Source organism: Berghia stephanieae, chromosome 3 (genome assembly GCF_034508935.2).
Source record: "Berghia stephanieae isolate SIO BIC M18660-M18661 chromosome 3, UCSD_Bste_1.3, whole genome shotgun sequence".
Taxonomy (NCBI): Eukaryota; Metazoa; Mollusca; class Gastropoda; order Nudibranchia; family Aeolidiidae; genus Berghia; species Berghia stephanieae.
In genome coordinates this window covers 42,928,845-42,953,497 of record NC_088362.1, presented here as the reverse complement: position 1 = coordinate 42,953,497, position 24,653 = coordinate 42,928,845, and the positions used below count along the sequence as shown (strand labels likewise).

The following is a 24,653-nucleotide window of genomic DNA, read 5'->3' as shown; positions in this document are numbered from 1 at the left end:
AAAGGTTATAGATATTATCATAATCCAATCTTTATGGCATGTCAAGTTAGATTAGGGTGTGCACTATGATAAGATGTCATTTCGTTTCCGACTCGTTTAGCGATAGTAGTGAACAAAAGCAGTTTGTGTTAACTGTAACAGCACAAATAGAACAATAGAGCAACAATAGCATCATCATGGATGAAACGCAGGAATAAATGAGTCACCAAAAAGAAAGTTAAAAGCCAAGTCTAACATTTTGTTGATCCAGTGATCGTCCACCCACATAAGTAAAAGAGACAGAAGTATATTTTGAGAAAGAGTGTGAAATTGATAGATAAATGGGACTGGAGATAAGAAACTTATTGGAAGAAAGAAAAAAAAAGAGAGTGTTGAGATTTCAAATTGATTCATATTAATGATTAATCAATTAAGTTTTTAAGTGACAATACAATTAATTAATCATTCTAACCATTGACTAATGGTAGTTAAATTTAGAAAACGATAGATCAATATGTGGTGAAAAATCAAATATTAGAAATCAAATTAATTTTTAAAAAAAGGGTGTTGAATGCTGACTAAAAGGTGACGTGATCATAAAAAATTATAATAAATGACAATATAAAAATGATATGGCAAATGCTATAAATAGCTGTCTTGTTTGGAGGATAAAGAGGTCATTACTTATTTCATGCAATCATGTCATCCATGCAAATATAAACATATAAAGACAACTTTGAACGAAACTCACAGAGAGACGCCCTATGAAAATAGCAAGGACTATAAGGAAAAGAAACGAGGTAGAAAAATGAAAATCTAGACAAGATTTGAAACATGACCAAAACCCAATGGACCACAGCCAAAATGCATTAAAATTTTCAGATTTGCAAAAGTTTAAAAAATATATATATAAATAAGAAGCTTTAAAAGGTTTTTACAAAAAAATAAATTTAGTTGATTCTGATTGCAGTAAATCATGGGTCCATTTGGTCAAATGGCAGAAGTCAGACAAATGACACACACGACATAGACATAAAATAAGACCTATGATTATATGATCCATTATCCCAGTATAGTGTTAACATTTTATTCCAACAAGCACTGGCAAAGAAAAAATCCCAAAGATGATATATTGGAGATGTTTCATAATAATGCTCTTTATAGAAACGTGAGAGGAAAAAGTCATAAAGTGGTAAAATATGAATAAATAAATGAATAAGATAAAAATAATTAAAAAACCCCCCGATGAAATATGAAATGTTGAGTCTTGTGGGGATTTAGTCTTTTTTTGCCAGTGAATGAAGTACGTGATACATCTATGTTAAATAACACAATGACCATTGATGAAATAATAGTTAATACACAAAGCTAAAATCAGTAGGTAAAAAGCATCACAAATGTTAGCTACAAATAAAGATTTGTTTTGTAAAAAGTGAATGAAAAAGACACTTTTTAAATAATTTACCCTCTATTTCAGACTGGTTCAAAAACATTAAAATGGATTAACTTCAGCTGGTCAATCGATTCGTATTTTTTCTGAGGATGAACTAGTATTTTCTTTTATTTTGGAATCTTGTTCTCTAGTTATGCTAGCTATATATAGAAAATCTATTTACTCTTATGAGTTGAAAATCCCCCCTCCCCTCGACTGAACTTTGTTGATACCTGCATACCCCTTTGTCCTCCCAGCACATGATGGGTCAGCAATCATTTCAATTTTTAACCCTGCTTTTGGCTTGAACTCCTCTCCAGGGAACTTTGGATAGTTTCAACTTTTAACTTGTTCAAAATGGTTTATTTTTACTTGTATGTTTTATTTGCTGTTTTCCCTCCTGTTGTTATTATCATTATTATCCTCAACATTGTTATATCGTTATCATTATTATTAAAATCATCATCATCATCAATATTATTATTATTGTTGTTGTTATTTTTATTAATTGATTAAACCCTCTTCATTGAACTGTTATTTTAAGATATTAATTTATGTTTATAGGGTATATCGATCCAATAATAAACCATACAAAAAACACTTGGAATCCAGACAAGACAGACGCTTCCTTGCGATTCATTCTGTTCATCATCTCTTCTTTTTGGCATCCACAAGTATTTGATCTAGATGACCGTTTAAGCGCAAAATGTTCACAAAAATTAAGTAGCATCTTGTGAAACTTTATTAATGATGCTTCAAATAGTCCACTGAACACTAAAATGTAATTGTATGCTTCGACATACAAAGGGAGAAATGCACAGAAAAACATGAGCATTTAAAAAAAAATTTTTTTTGGGTAAAACTCTCCCTAAACAGATTTGAAAAAACCCTTGGTTAAACTCATATAGGAAAAACAATGAAAGACACTTTTAAAAAATAAATGATTGCTTTATTGCTAAAAATATATCATAATAATATAATAATATTGACATAATTGCACAATGGCTTCTCATTTTGATTGTACAATAAACGCATTCAACGTTAAAGATACCATGAGGAAAACCCTCAAAAGATTAACAGCCAATTATCAAGAGGATAGGCCAGCAATTTAAAAAAAAAAAAAAGAAAAAAAGAAAATCAGCCAACTGCAGTACAAAATCTCCAAAAACACTCTTGAACAAAGCAACCACTGAGCAAACAAGGGAGAAAGATGAAAGAAAGAAGCGGGTCTTCAATGACAAACAACCTAATCCTAAGACAGACGAACCAAACCAGTATTCTTTTGGAATATAATATTTCAACTGTAACTCTTTTCACTTACATGGCAATTCTTTTACTTACATTTCGGAGAGAAAACAGTTGAACCAATCGATTTTGAGAATATATAATGTCTTTAAAGATAAGGGATTAAATATAAATAGCCATCTTTGGAGCAGGCGAGTCTGTAAAAATTCTTATGACGACAAATATTCAAGGATTTCACAGGCTGGTAAATTTAAGGTGGATTTTTAAAATTGAAGAAAGTACCATAACGAAGGTAGATCTAAGCTCTGCTTTGAGTTTCCTTAATAATAGATCAGATACTACAAAACATGGGAGTGGAAAATAATTAACAAAAGAATAGATTCTTAGAAAAGAGTAAAATGAGCAGATAAAGAGCAAAAATTTCACTAGTGTAGAAGGGATAACCATGTGTGAAATTAAAATTCAACAGGACTTGAGTAGACATATGTAAGAACATCTATTCTTATGTAAGAGAATCAACTCAACAGTCAACATACTCAACATAACAACAAGGCACTTATTGGAGGAAAGAAAAATAGAACAACAGAATCTCGACAACAGCATAATGAAATAAATCACAATAACATATGACAACCACAGGATTTTCAAATACAACTGATTTTGGACACCAGATTTGTTGCATAAATAGTCCACATTATAAAAACAGAAAGAAATGAGGAGAAAAAGGAGGGGACTGAATCATCCTCACATGCTGCATTGCATGCTCATTTGAAGTTTATCAACAAATAAAAACACAAAGATGATACCCATGAAAACAATGAGACACTTCAGGATATTATTTCAAATTATGTGAAGACGAGAGCAGCACCCTCCCAATCGCCTCCCCTTTCCAAAAGAAAAAATAAATAAAACTTCACAATAATGAGACCATGGGCAATGAATAAAATGGATTTCTGTGGAAATGCAAAAATATGAAAATAATCCAACATATATACTACAGGACAGTAACAGTAATACATACTATCACAAAACAAATATCAAAATACAATGTAAATACATGTAAAACGCATTTTGGGAATTTTAATTAACATACAAATCAGAAAGTTCAGTTGCCTTCAATTGCAACATCAATCACCTCCCTCCTTCTCAAATACCCTTCCCAAAAAGATCCAGATGCGTTCATGAAATGCATGTTACATTGTATTTGGAAGAGTGAAACCAAAAGATGAGAGACAGGGTAGCTGGAAGGCAAAAGGATTTTTATCAAAACAACAAATCAAAAGAAAAATAACATTCAATAATGAAAAACTGACCTTTTGACACAATATTATGACAATGACACCCGAGTATAGGGGTGACCTCTGACGCCTTCTAATGTACGCCGGATTTTTGGCACGGCACCTATATTGAATAAATCAAATCAACTCAGTATATGGAAGACCAAGTCATCAAGGCATGTAAAAAGCAAAACAAAACCACATCCCCCCCCCCCCCCCCCCAAAAAATAAAATACACAAAGCAATGTAAAAAAAAAAAAATTAAATAAAACAACACCCCCCCCCCCAAAAAAAAAAGACCAAAATTAAAAAAAAAAAAAAATCAAAGCTATTACAAAACAGCAAAGTTTGAGGTTTGGTATGCTATGGGTAATAAATAAATATATAAATAACACGATGATGATGATGATGGAGGTGATGATGATGATGATAATAATGTTTTCACAAAAGCATAAAATAAGAGGACTGCCCACATGACACAAGAGTTTGACAAAATCTATAATGTGAAAAATACATTTTTGTTTTTTTGCATCAAAAAAGTGTAAAACTTTTTATTCTTATCCAGCCTCGTATGGAATAGGTTTTCTGGTCCCAGACAAGCAGTATGGCCAGACGTTGGGAAAATAAATGCGTAGTATGAGAAAAATATCCAATAAAATAAATGAATCATTGCAGGTAGACATTTTAAGTAGTGAATGCACACATAACCATCCACCCCCCCCCCCCCCCCCCCCCCAAAAAAAAAAAAAAAACAAAAAAAAAAAAAATTGAAACCATTCCTTTCCGATTCCTATGTGCATGCATGCACGAAAGCACGCATAGGCACATATACATACAATAGTACACACACACACACACACACACACACACACACACACACACAATGTGAACAAAATGTTTTGGATAAGTACCAACACAGTAATAATACAATCATGTAAAATATCTATATGTAAAAATCATTAAGGGCATAACATCTCCAATATCAGCATTTTCCCATTTTTGCATTTTCACACAGGAAAATGTAATAAAACAACATTTTTTTTCTGATAAATAAATAAATAAAATATAGTATTTGTTTCAAATTCAATTGGAATTCACGATCACAGCCTTTCTTTTCGTTGTTGTTATTGATGTTAGTATGAGCTGTTAACACACAACATGTAAAAAGTTAATTTCTTGATTCTTCTCCAATCAGCAGTTAGAAATACAAATTGCTATGGCCATCTAACCCTTTCTTGAAATGCTCAAACGTTCATTTCCACTCCTTTCCATTGAAATATATTTTACAATTGTTATTAGAAATCTATCTTTTTTATTTTTCGCCCTACATGATATTTAATATCTATTTTATGTTTATTTCCATTTCTACCGTTTCCACAACAAAATCTTTTTTTTTAAAAAAAAGCCTTTTATCTTTCACATTTATAGAAATCAAACAATTAATGATTCACGTGAGGAAAGTTGCTAATTCCATAATTTAAAACCACTAAATAAACACCAAAAAAAATAAAAATAAATAAAATGAATAATAAAAAAATAAAAAATAAAAATAAAATGAAGAGCAACAGTCAACATTGATAAAAAAAACCACTAGGCAAAATAAATGTAAAAAGGGAGCGAGATAAATGACCACAGCAGTCCAATAAATATCTTTAACAAAGTGTTACTTTCGTAAACACAAAAAGAAAAAGCATGCAACCAGTGAGTACAACAATAAACTTTTAGAATATTATGACAAAATTCATATTATGCATTAAAATAAACATTTATGTTATGACCGATAAATGTTAAATATTAAATTTAAATTCAAAACTGGTAAACTGCAATGATGCAGATTAAGGTATATCTATCTCTTTACAAATGGATAGAAGAAAAAGCCATCAATGAAAATTACCAATTCTTCACAATTTGAAAGGGTTGGCATTGTCAAAAAACAACACAATTACTACTCTTCAACAGTCGTAATGTCACTTCCTTCCTAATGACGCATGGTAACTTAGTAACACTGGCTCTAAACTTTCGGAACAATGGCGGACGCCCGTATGAAATATTTCCCCGACGAGCATAAAGCGTATCCAGAGGAAAAAAACCCCATAAATCTGATCATGTTTTGACTTTTACACATTCTGATCACAAGGCATATGAAAAGTTCTAGCCAGCATGAAGAATAAAAAGTAATGATTTTCTTTGTTTAGAACCAAGATGGCCACTTTTCCGGGCGGCGTGACATCAGCCTATTGAATCGTATTGCACTAAATATAATAATTTTTTTTAAAATTCAACAATCTTTTTACTTTCAAAAATATTCAACCTATCAATTGATTACATAGAGCAATTATTTCCACTGAGTAAAAAAATAATTTTTGGCTTATTTCTCATTTTAAATAAATGTTACATATTTCTTAGTTTCTGAATTAGATTTCACATGATAGTTCCTCAACTTTGTCCACCTTTCTAGAGCTCTAATATTCATTCACATTTAATTACAATAGGCACTAAATTGACCTCTGACTACAGAAGAATAAAACGTGAAATGGGCCAGATATTTTTGGTGATAATATTACTCTATAATATGTTATAGTTTTTACCTTCGTTCAGGCAATCTGTCCAAATAATCTGCTACATCTGCCTACTGTTTTTGACAAATCCACAATGCCTTGATATTGTGATATAATTTGGAAAACTGAACTTTTAATAATTCGTGATTGATTACAAATGTCAGCAATTACTGAACATGGCCAGTCAGTTATAAATGAGGTAACGATAGACCTGTTTCAAACTTGATAATGAAGAAATGACATTGTCATACATGACAACGCAATTAAAGACGATGGCTGGTAATCCGTTTATCAAATAAGACTTCATTAATCCAACATATGAAAATAAATTAATGGGTGACAGCCAGATAAAGTGAGTGGGTAATAGTCAGTATTACAGATGACTTTTTCTTTTTCTTAAATGGAAGATCAAAATTTTTGTGGTTGATATTTTATACAATGCAAAAGCAGTAAAGGACAAATTATTTACATATAAACATAAACATTTATAATTCAAATTGTTAAATAGATTATGTGATTATATAAGGCAGTTAGAGAAAAGTAGTATAAAAATGTATACAAACACTATGGCTTGGATATAGATTTATGTAAGTAGAATGTGTGTGTGAGGAGGGCGTATCTTTACAATTTATGAAGCATGCAATTTATTAACCAGACCAGTCATAGAACATAAAATCTGTATTTTCTACGATTTTTTAAGGAATTAAAACCGGTTTCAATTAAAAACAAAAACAAACAAACAAAAAACAAAAACATTTTAACTTTGGATTCAAAATAATCAACATACAATTATGTTGTCTTCATCTCATGATAATATTCCCTCACTTTACAACCTGCAGGCTATCATCACATTTTATTGCATCGCCTCAAAGGAAATGATGTAAAAATAGGTAAGCAAAATATTTTCAATTTTTATCCAAACTTCTTGTAGAATTTAGATACGAGGGAATAATTCAAACTTGACTTTAAAATTTAAACAAAAATGTAGATACTGATTTTATGTGTATAACAGGGATGCACTTTGCTAAAATTTAAAAAAAAAGCCTGATTTTTCTCTTAAAGAGCATATACGAAAATTTGACATGCAAAGCTGTCATCAAATGGTACCACCCTTAGATCATAGCTTCCTCTTAACTGTTGCCTTTAAATAACAAATGCTTTACTCTTTTAAAAATTCAACTCACCAATACCGAACAAGGTCAACCAGAAAATTTGAAAAAGGGCATCCCTGGTATAACAGACAGGTCTGGTTTTCTTGTTAGACAATTCATTTGTTACATTTGTTAGTTTTGAATAATTATTTTAGTAAGTAATCTATTTTATATTCTTAATTGCTATTTATAATTAAACTTCGGGAGACGAATTAAGTAAAGGATTATAAATGATTATCGCTATGGCAATCTAAAGCATGCAAGTTATTTGGTTGAGTAAAAATGAATTATCATTCTAAACCATGTGAATACTTGTGTTTACGACTTCACATCAAACTATTGCACAAAATGTTTATGTGGGTGACGGAAAAGATTCATGGAAATAAGTTGAGCCCTGTTTCGTTTCCAATTACAATGAGAAGGACATTAAAATTTCCGCAAATTATTTCATATTGGATACTGTTACCATCTTTTTCAAATGAAAATAACAATTCAAATCCATTCAAATACTATGCCTAAAAGTAGTCCCTTACTTAAGCCTCAAAACACAAAATAAATTAATATTCACCATTCCCCCCCCCCCCCCCCCCCCCCCCCTTCCAAGCCCTATAAAATAAAAACAACATACAGAGTTTCTCCCTTTCATTTTGTGGTGGTAATCTTTGATTTGGACAGTAGAGCTGGTTAGTGTGTCCAATTAAGTTTCCATCCATGTGTAACTGGTGCACTAGCTTTCCTGAAAAAATATATTTTTCATTCTGGGACTCTTCAATCCAAGGGACTACTTTTAGGCAGAATAAAGAAAAGAAGAAACATGATTCCACAAAGAGCAAAGAAAAAATTGATGCCAATTGCACTCATTTCATCACTTTTCAGATATGATGTCCAAATAAAATCAGATTTACATTGCTTCCTACTGTCCTCTTCCCCCTTACTCTTTCTTTTCTCAGACGGATTCTAATAAAATGGAATTTACAGAAAAAAATATCTATATGACAAGTGCAATTGACACCAGAAGAAATCGGAAAGAATAAAAAAATAAAATTGAGATCAAAGCGGGGGGAAAAAAGTACAGTCAAGTACTTTCTATAAATAGAAGAGAGCAAAAATCAGCTAAAACAGTGTATATCTATTGTCAATATGTTAAAAATATTACATAATAATCAGATAATTCGAAACTAACCAAAGAGTTAAAAATTAATTTCAAAGACAGAAAAGGGAGGTGTGTCTGAATGCAAAGCAAGTAGGTGAAAGATATACCAGGTTGGGAATGTTTAGCGTTCTACTGATTCTTAAAAATGAGCTATCATTGAGCAAATCAGCCAGAAACATCTCACCAGTTTACAAAATAGACCAAGAAAAAACAAACAAAAAAACAAAACCAAAAAAAAACAAGAAACAGGAAGAAATATTGAAAACGTGTCTCTTCTTCAAATTATTTGAAAACATGGTATTGAGATTCTTCATTGAGTTACCAAAAATAAATGTTTAAAAAATTGAGCGAATAAATTACAAGTGAATTATCTCTTTTCTCCTAATGGCAGCTAAAACAACTGGTCACTCCAACCTCAAAAGACAAAAAGATTTGTACATTTTTTCTTCTTTTTTAAAATACTTTTTCTCAACTGTCTTAAGTAGGAATGTGTCACGTAAAACAATTGTAATAAATCACTATTATCATAAATTCATGGCGAGTAAATTTCTCTTTCAAATAAAAAATATGTATATAATTAAATAATAACTATAACAAACACAACATAAAAACATCCAGGATTCATACGGACAATACTAATATTCTCAGAAACTAAAGGCATAAAATTTAGTTGATAATTTAAATCCAAGATTCCATAATCAAGAAAAACTGGACATGATTTAACGATTTAAAACAGTGTCTCCATCTGATGAAAATGCCATTTTATGATTCTGATTTTTAGTTCTATCAAATAGGTGGTAAGCATAAAATTGCCACAGTCAGTTTAACGCTAAAGAACCTAAAAAATGATGGTTCTTGTGAAAGTTCTAATTATGAACATTGAAACTGTCTTTGTATATTTTGATAACTTTTATCCCATTAAACAACCCACCTCCCTCTGAAAAAAAAAAGAAAAAAAAAAAAAAAGAAGAGAAAAACAAAACAAAAAAAAAACACAAATCCCATCTTTTTTGTCTTTAATAATATAACTTTTCAAAAAGGAACTAGTTAACGACATAGCTCTCTAAAATCAATCTTTGTAAAAGATTCTAGGAAAAAGATTTCTATTTGCATATATGAATCCTGCATGTTGACCACATATTTTGAAAAACATTCAACATAACATTGTAGGCTGGATAGTGCAATTGAGAGCAAGCACTCAGGCAGTCAAAACAAAAGAAAAACAACCCTACAAAAAAACAAAGGCTCATAATCACTACAAAAAGTAGATATCAAATATTGAAACATTGTTCAAATTAATGTAGAGAAATCAAAAACACGATAATGATGGGACTTCTTACAATACAATCAATATCACTGGTAGAATGGGGGAATAATTCAAAGCTTCATTCATTATATTTATGAATCTCATTTTGAGTATTAAAAAAAAACTGACCCCAAAAATATAATAAAATAGAGAAAACAAAAACAAAACAAGCCCACAACAACAATAGGTTGTCATATTTGAGTATCGTGTTACAATGCCACACAGAATGACATTAAGTCGGTATAATAACATCTATACATCACTTTCATTCGTCGCACAAGACTGATCAATGCTTAAATTGTACCCAAAGAAATTGTCACGACCTTTTCTTAATTCAAGGTGTATTTTAAAACTCTTTATAAACACTCCCACAACAACTTTCTCTCCACTATGCAAATGTCATATAAACAAATATGGAAAACAGAAATGACAAAAATGAAAATAATGCTTTCTGACCACCTCATGGTATAACGAGGATGAAAATAAAATAACATGACTTAGATTTAAATAATAAATGCTTCTATTAACATCTGTGTAGATATACTATTGCTATAAAATGCTTTAAATAAATGCGTAGTTATTTCCATCTTAAACGAATAAATGGGAGACATCTTTGTTCGCAAATTTAAAAAACAGATTTTTTTTTCTTTTCAAAAGATCATTAGCATTTAAAATCAAATGAAAATTTGAGAATTAAAGAAAACAAACATATGTGATTTCCTCTTCCTTTTTTTTCCTATCCAGTTTCAAACGTGGAGGCCGACTTTATTGATAGTTTGTGGACCGCGATCCTCATTACAACTATCAATAAATATTGAAACAAGTAATCGATTACAAGTTTTGTTGGATCAAAATTAAAAGGGGAAAAAAAAAAAAGAGAGATAAAATCTATGACTATGCATCTCTATATGTGAACGTATAAATATCAAATAATTACATCCCCGTGACAAACTCTCTTCTAAGTAACATACCAGCTTGGGCCTGATCCAGAGTTGCCTGATATTCAAAGATGGAGGGAGTGGCAGCCCCAAGGCCGTATGGGTCCACAGGGGATGCAATGGCTGTGGCAGTGGAGGAGCCCATGCTGCCCATAGCATAGGGGTTGTAAACCAGCCCTGTGGCTTCGTGTGGTGGGGACACTAGTGGGGGAGGGGCTGTACCGTTGAGACTGGGTTGACTGGAAGCAACGACCGTTGGTGGGGGGAGTCGGGGGGCTGCAAGGATGAAGGGCTGAGCAGGCCGGGGCATGGGTACCCCCAAAGGCTGAGCAAGAAATCGGGGTTGTTCTGTATGGGAACAGAGCAAAACTGCTTATTATAAAACCAAAGTGATATATACTTATAATGATAGGGCTATCTAATTAAACTACAAAATTGTACTGTTAAAATGATTACAATTTTGCACTTAATTTGTATTTATGAAGAAGCAACTATTTTCTATTAGTTGTGCCCTGTGCCCTAAGTAAGAAAATAATTAGAAAAACATCCAGGAAAACAACCCAAACATAAAAAAAAAGGTAAGAAAAGGGGGAATGAGAGAAAGAAATCGACAAAAAATATAAATGAGGTGGAGATAATGGTAGCAACTTTAAACAAACAAAATCAAAAAGAAAAAAAAAGAAACAGAAAATAATAACAAACAAAAGTTTATAAACCTTCAGAAAATGAAAAAATTGTCAGTAAAAAATATTTATTATAAAAAACAAAAAACAAAAGCAAAACAAAAGAACCCCCCCCCCCCCAAAAAAAAAAACAAAACAAAACCAAACAAACAAACAACAAAACAAAAGCAAAAAAAAAAAAAAATAAATAAATAAATAAAAAAACAAACAAACGAAAAAACAAAAACAAACCCAACCAAAAACAGACCTCCCCCCCCCCCCCCCCCCCCCCTCTAAAAAAATAAAACATGAATCATAAGCAGGTACATTATTTGGTCTTATAAAATTTATATGGAGTAATCTCCCTTGTATTGAGGTGGCGAAAGGCATAAAGAAATAAGCAACAGCTATCGACTTTATACGCTCTACCATGGGATGCGAGAAATAGGTCTTAACCAAAGCAGCAAAAATGAAAGGAAGAAAAGGGGTGGGGAAGAATAATTGTTTAATGTTATTGTATGATATTGTATGTGTAAAATCTCTACAAATATCTACTATTTGCAAGTAGCTTGTGTAGAATGGAAGTGAAAATAAAACGGTGAAACTGAAAACATTTACATGCACAGATTCAAGAAAATGAAAAAAAAAAAAAATAGAGGAAGACGGGAAAAGATTAAATTTAATTAGGATTAAAAATCCTCGATTATTGCATGTGGCTATTTTAGCATCAGCAATATGTCAGGCTGAAACCTGTTGAAAGACTGACAATGTCTAAAGTGGAAAATTCTTTGACTCTGTAATGCGGGGTTGAGAGGGATGAGAGTGCATGGTGATAACCTTTAAAACAGAGGAAATTTGTCAAAGTACAAGGGTTAAGAACTCCTGGAACGCAATTGAAGAGAATTTTTAAATGCAAGAAGGACTGTAGTCAATAATCTTTTTTAAAAAAAAACATTTACACAGCTTGCAGCATTTTGAATTTTACTGCTGATAATAAACAAAAAACCTGAATGTTTTTTATTTAAAAGTCTGAATTACAAAAAAAAAAAAATTTTAATTTATAGGTCGACTTTAAAAGCACGATTTTTAACCTTAATATAGTTTCCTCCAAAACTTTAAGATCCGACTGTTAAGGCAAATATGGAAGGAAAAACCTGAATTTGGTCCCGAAGAAAGCTGTTGCTTAAATGGTAGGTCTGGTTTAAAGTTGTATCAGCATTGAGAAAAAGTACAATCATACGAACCAACAAAACTCAGAAGAAGGGGGCAAAAAACAGAGGAGGATAGAAGAGACGACAGCACTGATTGACCTCTCCAGGCATACAAAGGGGACATTCATAGGATCCCATCGGTCAAGTTATTCTAAGCTAAAGCCCTTCTAACTCATTTCTTGTTTTACACTTTTAGTCTTAATCTTTATGCAGCCCGTGCCATTATAAAATACTTAAATAACACACACAACTAATATAATTTCTGTTGTTAGTATAAATTAATGGAAGGCAGAGACAAGGTTAGTACTATTATTCTGCAAGATGGTAAGTGCACACGACTATCATTGTTCCTTTTTTTTTTTTTAATATGTCTTTTTTTCCCCAAGGACTTCATCCAAAACAGACATTTGGTCCGAAGAGAACTGTAAAACGATTCATTTGCTTCCTGATGTCACTCATATTGACTGATTCATTGTTAACTAGTTCCATTTCAGTTTGACCTTCATTATAACAAACATTTTGTTTTCTTTCTTTCCTTTTTCCTACATACTACTTCGTGTCTCCTCACCCCCTCCCACCCTTCATTCTATCTCATAAAATACCGTACATTGACAGCTCAAAAATATTATGAAAAGTCTTATTCTTATTACGATCTCCAAATTCATGAATCATTAAGTTGGTCAAACACCCAATGATGATAATAATCTCCAGCCTTCTTTCCAATCGACAGACATGATCCATTTTAATTTTGTTCCATTAATTATATATTTCCATTCAGGATCAATAAAGTATATCTTATCTTATTTCAATCATGTTAATTCCAATCCTATAATGATTATCGTTTTAGCGTTGCAGACAGCAAGAGAGACAGGGAGACAGCCAGTAGGAATTTTCAATTGTTTTAAAATAAGAAAATGGAAGTGAATGGGGGCAACAAACCATCTGTAGAGCAGCGGCCGGCAGCGCCACTAACAGGTACTAATGTAGGGAGCTGTGGCCGCAAGCCTGCTGGGTCCGGAGCAGGAAGGCCAGGGGGAAGAAAGACGGGAACGCCACCTAGCTGTAAATGGGCTTCTGCCATATTGCAATGGAAGACCGGAAGGGGAAGGAGAAAAAAAGAGAGAAAAAAATAATACAAACCAAAATAAACAAAAGCACACACTGATGATCTTTTCTTTTAAAAATAAACAAACAAAAAAAGGGGGGAAATATAAAATCTTCTAATTCAACTCTTTAATTTGTACTATCAGAGAGCACCTGAGCACTTTGATGGAAATATAATATCATTACATATTATTAAACGTCAGATTTGTAACGTTTAAAATTGAGGATCGCCCGTTCCATCCCCAGCCAAGAAAATTTGGGGTGAAAGATTACCTCTTACATTTCTATCTGTTCGATCTACAGGTCGTACTTTGTTTTCAAAGTCACAATAGCTCTAGGTCTTCTGGAGTTTTACATTTCCTCCCGTTCTTTGAAGTAAGAATATCGGTAAAAGGCAGGTCTTGTGTAATGGGTGGATGCAATATTGGTTATAATTAATAATGTAAACAAGCAAACAAACAAAAAAATAAATAAATAAAAAAAACAAAAACTACTTTTCCTTTAATATGAGGAGGATCGTGCACACAGTCTTGGAATAAATCATTGCGTCGTGAAGTGATTTCATATCGAATATATCAAAACAAACAATAAATACAAAAGAAAAAGAAAATAATTGATAAAAAAAGGAAGAATTTCCAAAGGCCTGTAAATTTATTTTAGAAAATATTTGTCTAAAACAAGATTGGTCCCAAATTACTATTTCCAGTGTATCCATATACAAAATGTCAAAATAGGACGTTAAGACTGGAAAAGATATATAGACATCGAAAAATATGGAAAATATTCTTTAAATGAGTGTACGAGGCTCCGAGTTAAAAATATAATGTGAAATAAACTTTTTTTTTAAAAAATAATATTCACAGAACTGGGTTTAAAAGGATATAACGTAGCAAAGAGGTCTAAATAATAAAATTCGAGCAATAGAGAGGAAAGTTTACTTTAACCTAGAGAAAAAAGTAATATGAAGACTTTAAAGAAGGAAATATTAAATATTGCCAATCATTGCACGAATAACAAAAAAGCATTAAAAAACTTTCCCCATTAATAATAATAATAATTTTAAAAATTAACACTCAATTATAATCAATTTGTTAACAAGTTATTGCAAATTTCAAATTAATACATAATACTTAAATAACAAACGAAAAAATTGTCAAATTAATTCATCAAAAATTGATGGGAGTAATTTTAAAATCTAAATGAAATTAATAAGATGAGAGAAATGATATAAAAAAATAGAAATTAATCAATATAATTCTAGGACATGCCACAGATAATCACTGATATGGAAATAATCTGATTTAACTTGCTATGAGTGAATTGAATAAAGAAAGAAAGAAAGAAAAAGAAAGAAAGAAAGAAAAAGAAAGAAAGAAAGAAAAAGAAAGAAAGAAAAAAAGAAATAAAGGAAGGAAGGAAGGAAGGAAGAAAGAAAGAAAGAAAATAAGAAGATGAGGAAGAGTAAAAATAATGAAACATAAGAGAGAAAATAATGTCCTAAAAATGAGTCATTTAAACGTGATCATAAAATGTAATCCATACAATACAGCAAATGAATAGAACGACAAATTTAAACCAGAAACAATTCTTAATAAATGTAGCTAACAATAAGTATGCAAGGAATGATTTCAAGTGTATTGATAGGTTAACTTTAGCATTTATAAAATTATATTTCTTTCCGGTCATGCTGTGAGTGATATAACATTAGAACCTCGGAATCGTGATATTGAGTTAGGTGTTAGTTGGCATTTCAAATGTAAATTTTAAGGGTAACATACATATTAGAAAGAACGGACCACAATAAGATATCCTGTTAAACTTAAATCATGCTGCACACCTATAGAAGTCTGTATAGCCTTTCAATAAGGTAGGAGAAAGAATCAATAAAATGTGTAGAGAAATTAAATTATATAATATCACTAGTAACATACTTGCACATTCTACGATTAAAATTATTCAAAAAGACAAGTTTTAAAATGAGAAAAAATGTAATAATTCAAATAATATTTAAAAAAACAAAACAAAAAAACACCCAAAAAAACAAAACAAAAAAAACAAAGTGCTTCTATCCTAACGACACACCAATTACCATTAGACTATTACCAACTTCAGACTAAGTGTGATATTAGGTACCGGACAGACCTAGTCAAAATAACGTTAACATGAAACTCGTTCTACGGGATAGGTGAGGGGGAAAAAACGACAGAGAATCCTCAGTCGGGACACTGCACTTTTGCTTACACCGTAATCCATTTTGACAGAAATCTCTTCTGGCGATTTAAACCCCAGTAACAATATTAAGTCTCGACTGAACGATCATCACCTTCCTGGCTCCAGTTAGTAACTGGTACTGGCATCTAAATGTGCTAGATTAAAAAGGGTGCCTTACAAACAACATCGATGTATTCTGAATGAAAAAATATATGAAACCAACTAGCGCAGTTGGCCTTGCGAAGCTTTGGAAATATAAATAATAGCGCAACACCACCCCATCCCGAACTAAGCAAACAAAATAATTTTTAAAAACAAAACAAAACAAAACATGAAAAAAAAAATAATTAGAAAAAAAAGGATAAAAAGGAATTTAAAAAATTAATTAATTACTTCTTAATTAGGCTCGCTTGTCTCCCAAAGGGTCAATTTAAATTCGTCTCTTTTCCGTTAACTTCCAAATAATCCTCCACATTTTGGACATTAGAAGCAGCCATCTGTTTTTGGTCTCCACGTATAATACCAACGTAACTCGAACCCTATCGGGAAATATTATGTACGGCTATGATTTTATACCAACTAGAGTTGATGTTTATCTTAATCGACAGACTCTCCTTTGGGATAAGGGGCCCAAACTGAATATCACAGAAATGTATGAATTGCAATTGAGGACGACTATAGTGGGGAAGACCCGATCAATAATAACATCTTCCAATGAGTCCAGGAGGACGTTGTTATCATAACCTGTTTACGTCTGGAGAGTTTAAGGCTTTTATACGATTCCAGTCAAAGCTGATGAATAAATAAGATTCGTGTAATCTCAAAATCCTTTAAGGAAATTAAGTTATAGATTCATTTTTTTTTAAAGTTGCTATATTTGCAATAAAAATAAAATTTGAACCAGTTTTGCCTTTCCCTATGGTTGAGTTTCTGTTTCATATAAGTAGGCTCAATGCAAACCGATATATCCAAGTTAGGTAGAGGTATTTGAAAAGTCAATGGCTAACTTATAATAATTTGCCAGCAATCGAACCAATCTCTAAGAGAATGAGAACAATAGAACAAAATTAAACCCAAAAAAAAAAAAAAAAAAAGTTGTAAGCTTACTGATGTGTTGGATTTGGTTTCGAAAACCAAAAATAAATAATTGACCCAAACATCTAGACTCCCGTAAAAATAAAATAAAATTAAAGAAATAAAACGACAGAAAAACAAAAAAACAACAAAAACAAGCAACCCCCCCCCCACACACACACACAAAAGAAAAAAACAGGGATGAAGATGAAATATGAATATTGAACTGAAAAGGTGAAGCTTGGAAGTAGTAACTGTAACCAAAATAAGTTGATTAATGATGGATCAAACATTAAATCCCAAGTATTAAATATTAAACCATTTAAAAATCAAATTGTATCCATAAATAAAACTAAAGACTACAGTTGAATTAGGGGTTAGTAAAGATATCGATGAGAGAAACCTTTCTTTTATTATTTTTTTTTTTTTTGTTGGACAAACAATAAATACAAGAAACAGGCATGAGGAGAAATAACGGTAACAAAAGGACAGTTGCATTTGTTAAGAACATAATGTGCTGTTATACTATATATGCGAGACATTTTTAATTGTGATTTATTTACACAAAAAAAAATAAATAAAAAAAAACAAACTTGAGCATGCTCAAGTTTTTACAAAGCCAATCTAGGGTGAGTAACTGTTATATTTTATATTTTGCCAGATTTTATGAATTGTAATAAGAACTCTACTAGCCAGAGGAAAACAAGGCGGAGAGAGATAGAAGAGGGAGGGATGGGAAGGCATTTGCTACTGTCAGTATAAAACATTTTTGAGAGATGCCGACTCTTTTAACCCTGGCTTTTTAATTTTGGAAACATTTAAGTATTCCAATCTCCTCCCGCATATCGCACTAATAATATTTAATCAATAACTTACGCATTATATCAAATCTAAAAAAAAAAAAAAAAAAAAAAAAGGAAAAGACACAAAACAAAACAAAAAAACGTGAGGAGTAAAATGGAGAGGAGGCTGTGAGATTTAAAACAAGTATTTAAACATTTAACAAAGAAAGATAAGTTCGGCATCTCCGTTTTGAATGTCCCAACACTTACGACCAGGCAATGGCGTCTGTTGTGGTGGAGGAGGCGAGGGTTTTGTGGTGTCCCGATACGTGCCGTTGATGATGGCCAGCTCCATCAGTTGACGCTTCTTGAGGTCATCCTCACCTTCCGGCTAAACGGATAGCATTGGAGATGATGTTGCAGTAGAAGCAGCAAGACGAGGATGAGAAGGAGGACGAAGAAGAGCGCGTGTATCAAAACGATACATGGCGCAATAAGAGACAATACGAAACGTATTGAAGATGTGGAGGTTGAGGGGTTAGGGGTTAGGGGGTTAGAAGGATTGGGAACAGAACAAGTCGGAGACATGTTAGTAATGGCAACATGATTAAGAGTAATTATTTATTTTATATTTTTTTAAAATCAAAATGTTAAATTAATTAGTACGACGGTATCTCTTGGTGCTAATCCGTCATGTGATCGGCGGTCAGGGAGTGGCTCGCTTCACATGCGATTTCTTCAGGACCTGTTGATATCACTTGAGATATTAATGATTAATGGGTGAGTTGGGAATTATCATCGTTATTAATGTTGTTGCTTTAGTGTTATCAAAACAAAGATGGACGACGTGGGTTAGAGAGCTGCTGCTGCTTGTTATCGTCATCGCAGAATAGGGGTTAAAGGTTAGGAGTGAGAAGCTGATGGACAATGTTTCCGATATACAAAGACAGTAATAGAGACATTTGCCTTATTTATCACAAGCTGAAGGAGCAGCTTAATATTTGACACTGGCGCTTACATAAGTGAAACAGCTACACAAACTGGTGTCAATGATGAGTGAAATATATACTTTGATATTATTACTACGGTAAACGTAGTGGTCAGTAGCTTGATACCGGATAAAAAAGTTAGCATTGGTGATTTCTAATCCAGAGAATGTTATATTTAAAAAAATCATTATATAATATATAAAGATAAGAAATTCTCTTCACTTCTTGTTCACTTTGATGCGCGGTAAAATACAATAAAGAATGGTCGTGAGCTTCATAAATGTACATGTCATTTATTACTGTCGGTCGTATCGGATATCCAGTTTTCATTCTTTCACGCTTGCAAACATGCCACGCACAGCAACTATACACTTTTACTGTCTGTTTATTTTTTTAATCAGAAAAATAAATGGATAAAATCTATCGTTTTTTTTTCTTCTTTTCTTTAATTCGAATATCAAAATCCCTTCTTTGCTATTTTGAATTTGCCTTAGTATTTTTACTAAGTATAATTCACAATGAAAGCTGTTCCATGCCAATGGACTAGATGGCAATACACACAATCATTTCATCGGGTTTTGTTCTTTCTATTTTCCCTGGAGCAAACAAATCAAATATTCGAATAGCATACACCAATAGATTACGTTTCTGTCAGGAAAAGTGGCAAGTTTGTTGTTTGTTGCATAGCAAGGCGAAGAATCAATTCTGGAGTATGTTAGGTCGAACGAGGGTAAAGTGAGAGTAATAATGTGGGCTGGTTGCCGATGACGAAAGCAGCAACAATAGTTAACAGGAGCAGCAGCAGAAGTGACGTCGAAAATGCGTCATCTGTCGATGATGACGACGACGACGACTTACGTGCTAATTGAGCGTGGTGGATGATTTTGGCGTCACGGTATGTGCCGTTCATGATGGCAAGCTCCATCAATTGCCTCTTCTTCAAATCATCTTCTCCATCCGGCTGAAATAATAGGCATGAACAAATATAACTATCAATATTTATTTAATGATTCAAATTAGAACAAACCCTTTGTCTGACGCCTTTTTGTTTTAGCACATTATGGGGGAAAAAAAGCGACGAATTTGCTTCATTTTCAAAAAAAGGGGGACACAACCTACAATCTGGCCGATGAACTTGACCGAATCGTTGGCTGTTCGCTAGGTAAAGACGTCTCAAGTTAGACTTTGTGATAAGGTGGGAGCCATCGTAATCTATTCCTATGTAAACGTCATCTTGACGACACGAGGATCCATTTGCATAGTGTCACCAAAAAAACACAACCGGCCCGTAAACCCGGAGCTTAAATTGCCATGGGTACTTTACCGAAATATTGTGGCAAACTCAGTAGTTAAAATATTCAATATTTCTTTAAATTGAATGAATATAACAATATCTATTAAAAGTCGCGATGTTCCGGGCCATAAACATTCTACATAATTTAGTAAAAAGTGTGACTCGTATATTGATATATAGAAGCAATATGAGAATAACCAGATACATTATAAAAATTGATGACTAATTCAAATGATAAACTGGGTTTAAGAATTGGGGCAGTTGGTGCCAACCTGAAATCCAATTGAAAATCATAACAAAAATATGATGATGATGATGATGATGATGATGATGATGATGATGATGATGATTGTAGTGGTGGTGATTATTTTTGATAGAAGAGTTTTATAAAAAGAAAAGGGGAAGACATCATTTGGGGAGAAAAGGCACTACGGTTGATAATATATGTATAATATCCATGACATTCTGCCATAGCAAAATAATTGATGTAAAAATCATTCGAGTCCAGCCCGTACGTCTGCCTAGACATCCATTACCTAAATTATATAAACGTCATGCGCTCCGTAAACGTTTACAACAAAAATATATACACACCCCCGATGCATTATATAAACAACAGAGATAAATTCGATTAAGTCGAGGAGCGGAATCAAATTAACGCGCCATTACGTGATTAATGGACAAGGGAAAGAAACTCTTGTCAAACCAAATGTGACGTATCCATTTTCAGCGTAATTCAACTCCCGGACAGAAGAGCGAACTTCAAAGGATTCCATTGGCCATTTTCTACATCCCGGTCGTCTAAAATGAAATCCTGAGATCTATAGGACAACTTTCGTCTTGTGTGGAAATAGAATATCTTTTTATTTTTAAACGGAAAATGAAAATAGAAAGAGAGAAAAGATAATTTGTTAAGGCGAGAGGAGGAAAAAAGACGACGAAATAATAGTGTATAACTCTTCGACTGCACATAAATGTTGGGGTTGAGGCGAAATGTACTTATTTGCAGGTCAGATGACCGAAATTGTTCTGGTCTTATTGTTGTAATTACAGTACTCTCAAACCAGCGCTAAATGATCTCCATTGCAATGACAAAACAAAATTTGAGTTCGGTTATCAGGCCTGCAAATAATATGGTCACACCGGGTTGAAAGCATTGGCAGACATATTTAACAGAGGGAGATGAATTGTCACAATTTCGAAAGAAAAATCAGAAATACACAAAAAATGCACGCATTGACATTGAAATTAAGTACAAATGGGTGGAAATATTTACATATGCATCGTAAACTTGCAGTGAAGACAATATTATTTCAAAACACGCCACGGCTTCAATATCTGACTCACTATAATTAATGCAAAACAACTCTCTCTCTCTCTCTCTCTCTCTCTCGTTGTAAGAAAGTTGTAACACATGTACAAACAAGTTATATTAAACTCAATCTTTTATCAATCTTGGTCTCATAATATAATGGTTAAGCAGTCACATCGGTGGGGACAAGCCAATTTACAAATTGGGGGAAACCAATCTGTTGCCGAAAAAGCAACAGTAAATAAATATGTATAGCAAAATGAGACACCAAAGATCCAATTTAAAACGTCGCTCTCCCAGGCACTTTGGTATGAATGATAAAACGGCACAGTACACAAAAAACTACTCGTTTAGTTTTCGCTACCATCCATCTTACTAAGAGGCAGTCCGGAACCAATCAGTATATCACCTTATGATGACTAGTTGTAAAACCTCGGGTTCATAAACAACACTTGAACTGCACCTTGCACCTTGGCAATATGTAAAATCAAAAACCTCCTCGGGTACATGGACAATACTTTGACAAAATGTAAATGCAAAAACCGTCTCGGGTCCATAAACAACACTTGTACTGTACTTCTGAAAAATGTAAAATCAGACCATTTAGAACCAACACAATCAGAGAAACACCATTGACTCATAATACCATTGTCAAACATTCTTTCATGTCGTATTGTTCCAAATTCAAATGCACTGACATATATTTTATGTTCAACGCAGAGTCGATTTACAACACAAACGTATTTCCCACATTCTCCACATGTTGGCCTGACAGACGAAAGAAGGTAGCTGCTGTGCCTATAATTATACTCTCCTCCAACCCAAAGGAACTATCATCATCATCAACAATATCCGTCTCTACCTTTATGCCTAAATGACTGATAGCATCGCCAGGTACACATTTGTTATTTTCCAGTTATAAAGGCCAAAATCAAATCCATAGTTGCAAAGGAGATATTATAGACTTAACGTTTAAAAAATGGAGGGGCCAGGACTATGTAGATTCGGAAAAAGGTGGAATTTCTTCAACAATTTAAATCGATTGGCATGTCTGCGAAATTTTCAACCATCTCGATTCCAAATCAGCACCGAGAAACATCACGCCACACATCAGCACCAGATAATGAATGGAAACGACCCTAGCAAATACACTAAAGACCCCTTTAAAGGGAAAAACAAAACAAAACAACCCCCCTCCCCCCCCCCCCCCCCAAAAAAAAAATAATCCAAAAACCAAACAAAACAAAAAAAAAAAAAAAAAAAAAAAAAAAAAAAAAAAAAAAAAAAACAAACAAAAAAAAACTTTATTCAAAATATGTATTTTATGAACACAGAACAGAATTGACTCAATTGACGTAACTGATGACGATGGCGAAGAAGAGGATGATGATGATGATGATGAACGGTAGAACTTCAAAACTAAACTAATAGGATGCGGGCAAAAGCTGATAAGCAAATTTGCAGATAGATGATCACGTGACATGGGGAAAATGATATGACGATAAGTCAACGAGAACAGAGGCACTAAATGACTAGCCACTACATAATATTGGCATACAATATACGTCCTTTTTCCTATAACATGACCCACGCAGAATACGTAAAATATTCAACCACAATCATAGAGAAATTCTTCTCATGCCTTTTCATACGAGGACATGATAAACCTCTAACCGAAAACGGGTACAATACAGTAGTTGCAGACGATGAAAACCCTCTTTAAACGCCCTTTTACAACCTCGCCATACTAGTATTTACATTATCGACCACGACAATTTCATGAACAAAATAAATAAACTTCACGATAGTGCTTCATCTTTATGTACCTACATTATTTATGTTATAAGGTTTTATGAAAAGCCACTTGTACTTGAGATTTTATATCATAAACTCCCCCCCCCCCCCCCCCCCCAAAAAAAAAAAAAAAAGCAACCCCCCCCCCCCCCAAACAAACAACCTTGATAATCACATATAAAGGAAATTTTGGTTTTCTCAAACGGCGAAACACACACACTCACTCACACACACACACACACACACACAAATGATTTAAATTTAGTCACGTGCAACGAAGGTAGAGTAACATCGATTTCACTGCTCTATGTGTGAAAAGAAAGTGAAAAATGGTGCCAGTTTTGTGTAAATCGGTCTCCCACTTCACCCATCCTTTTCATGTCACATTTAGGTTTTATTTTCCCCATTACAAATACAGGTTTCCTCATCTCTACATACCGTCTAAATATCTTCTTTCAACAGTAACTTGACTACACATGGATTCAAACCAACAGTATATTATGGGCTCGAATGCTCTGCCTTCAGTAGGCCGCAAAATGATATTATAATAAAGCGTCTGTTATCCTGGCCAGACATTTTCCTGCTTCGTAAGGAATAAGATGACTCTTTATAAGTCGAAAACTCGACTCTCAAAGAACATTGTCCATCCAGAAATGATTCAAATTACATAATATATGCATTGGATGGCTGTGTCGAAACAGTCTTGGCATTAGACCAGCGTCCTATCCATCCAAAGGCTGTCAATTGTTAATGCCCGTGTAATATTCAAGATTCTAGGATTGTAGAGGATGGAGCGAGCAGAAGTAAGGAGAATAGTCTTCTAAAGAGCTCTGAACAAAACGCGGTGCGACAACACGAGGCAATTAATCAAACAGGAAAATACTAAAGACTAACGGAATATGAAAGAATGAAATCATCCACTTTACTGATATGAATATGATAACCAACGGAAACGTCCAAAATTAGAGGAGTAGCAGTGTGTGGTTGAGTACGAGTACATGTCATGTCAGCATAACATGTTAACGTTTGTGGGATGGGTAGAAAGAGGCAATGGTAGAAGAGAGGGAAAGAAGAGAGAGAGAGAGAGAGAGAGAGAGAGAGAGAGAGAGAGAGAGAGAGAGAGAGAGAGAGAGAGAGAGAGAGAGAGAAAAGACCTATGAGATAAAGACCCAGAGGAATAA

General features: G+C 33.1%; 1 protein-coding gene across 9 annotated transcripts in view; it reads right to left on the bottom strand.

Moving 5' to 3' along the window:
- Positions 1-24,653, bottom strand: part of LOC144967774 (KH domain-containing RNA-binding protein qki.L-like) — a 95,880-nt gene that overhangs the window by 3,072 nt on the left and 68,155 nt on the right. Inside the window, exons 5-9 of one of the 9 annotated variants that reach the window (XM_078905395.1) lie at positions 19,931-20,033; positions 13,852-13,986; positions 11,073-11,387; positions 8,271-8,378; positions 3,970-4,057 (exon numbers count right to left, since the gene is read on the bottom strand). In XM_078905395.1, the coding sequence (XP_078761521.1) occupies positions 3,984-4,057; positions 8,271-8,378; positions 11,073-11,387; positions 13,852-13,986; positions 19,931-20,033 (735 nt within the window). In that variant the 3' untranslated portion in view covers positions 3,970-3,983. Of the gene's footprint in view, positions 1-2,338; positions 4,058-8,270; positions 8,379-11,072; positions 11,388-13,851; positions 13,987-18,353; positions 18,475-19,930; positions 20,034-24,653 lie in introns of those variants that run through there. The other 8 variants (XM_078905393.1, XM_078905396.1, XM_078905394.1 and 5 more) reach the window with 8 other exon arrangements.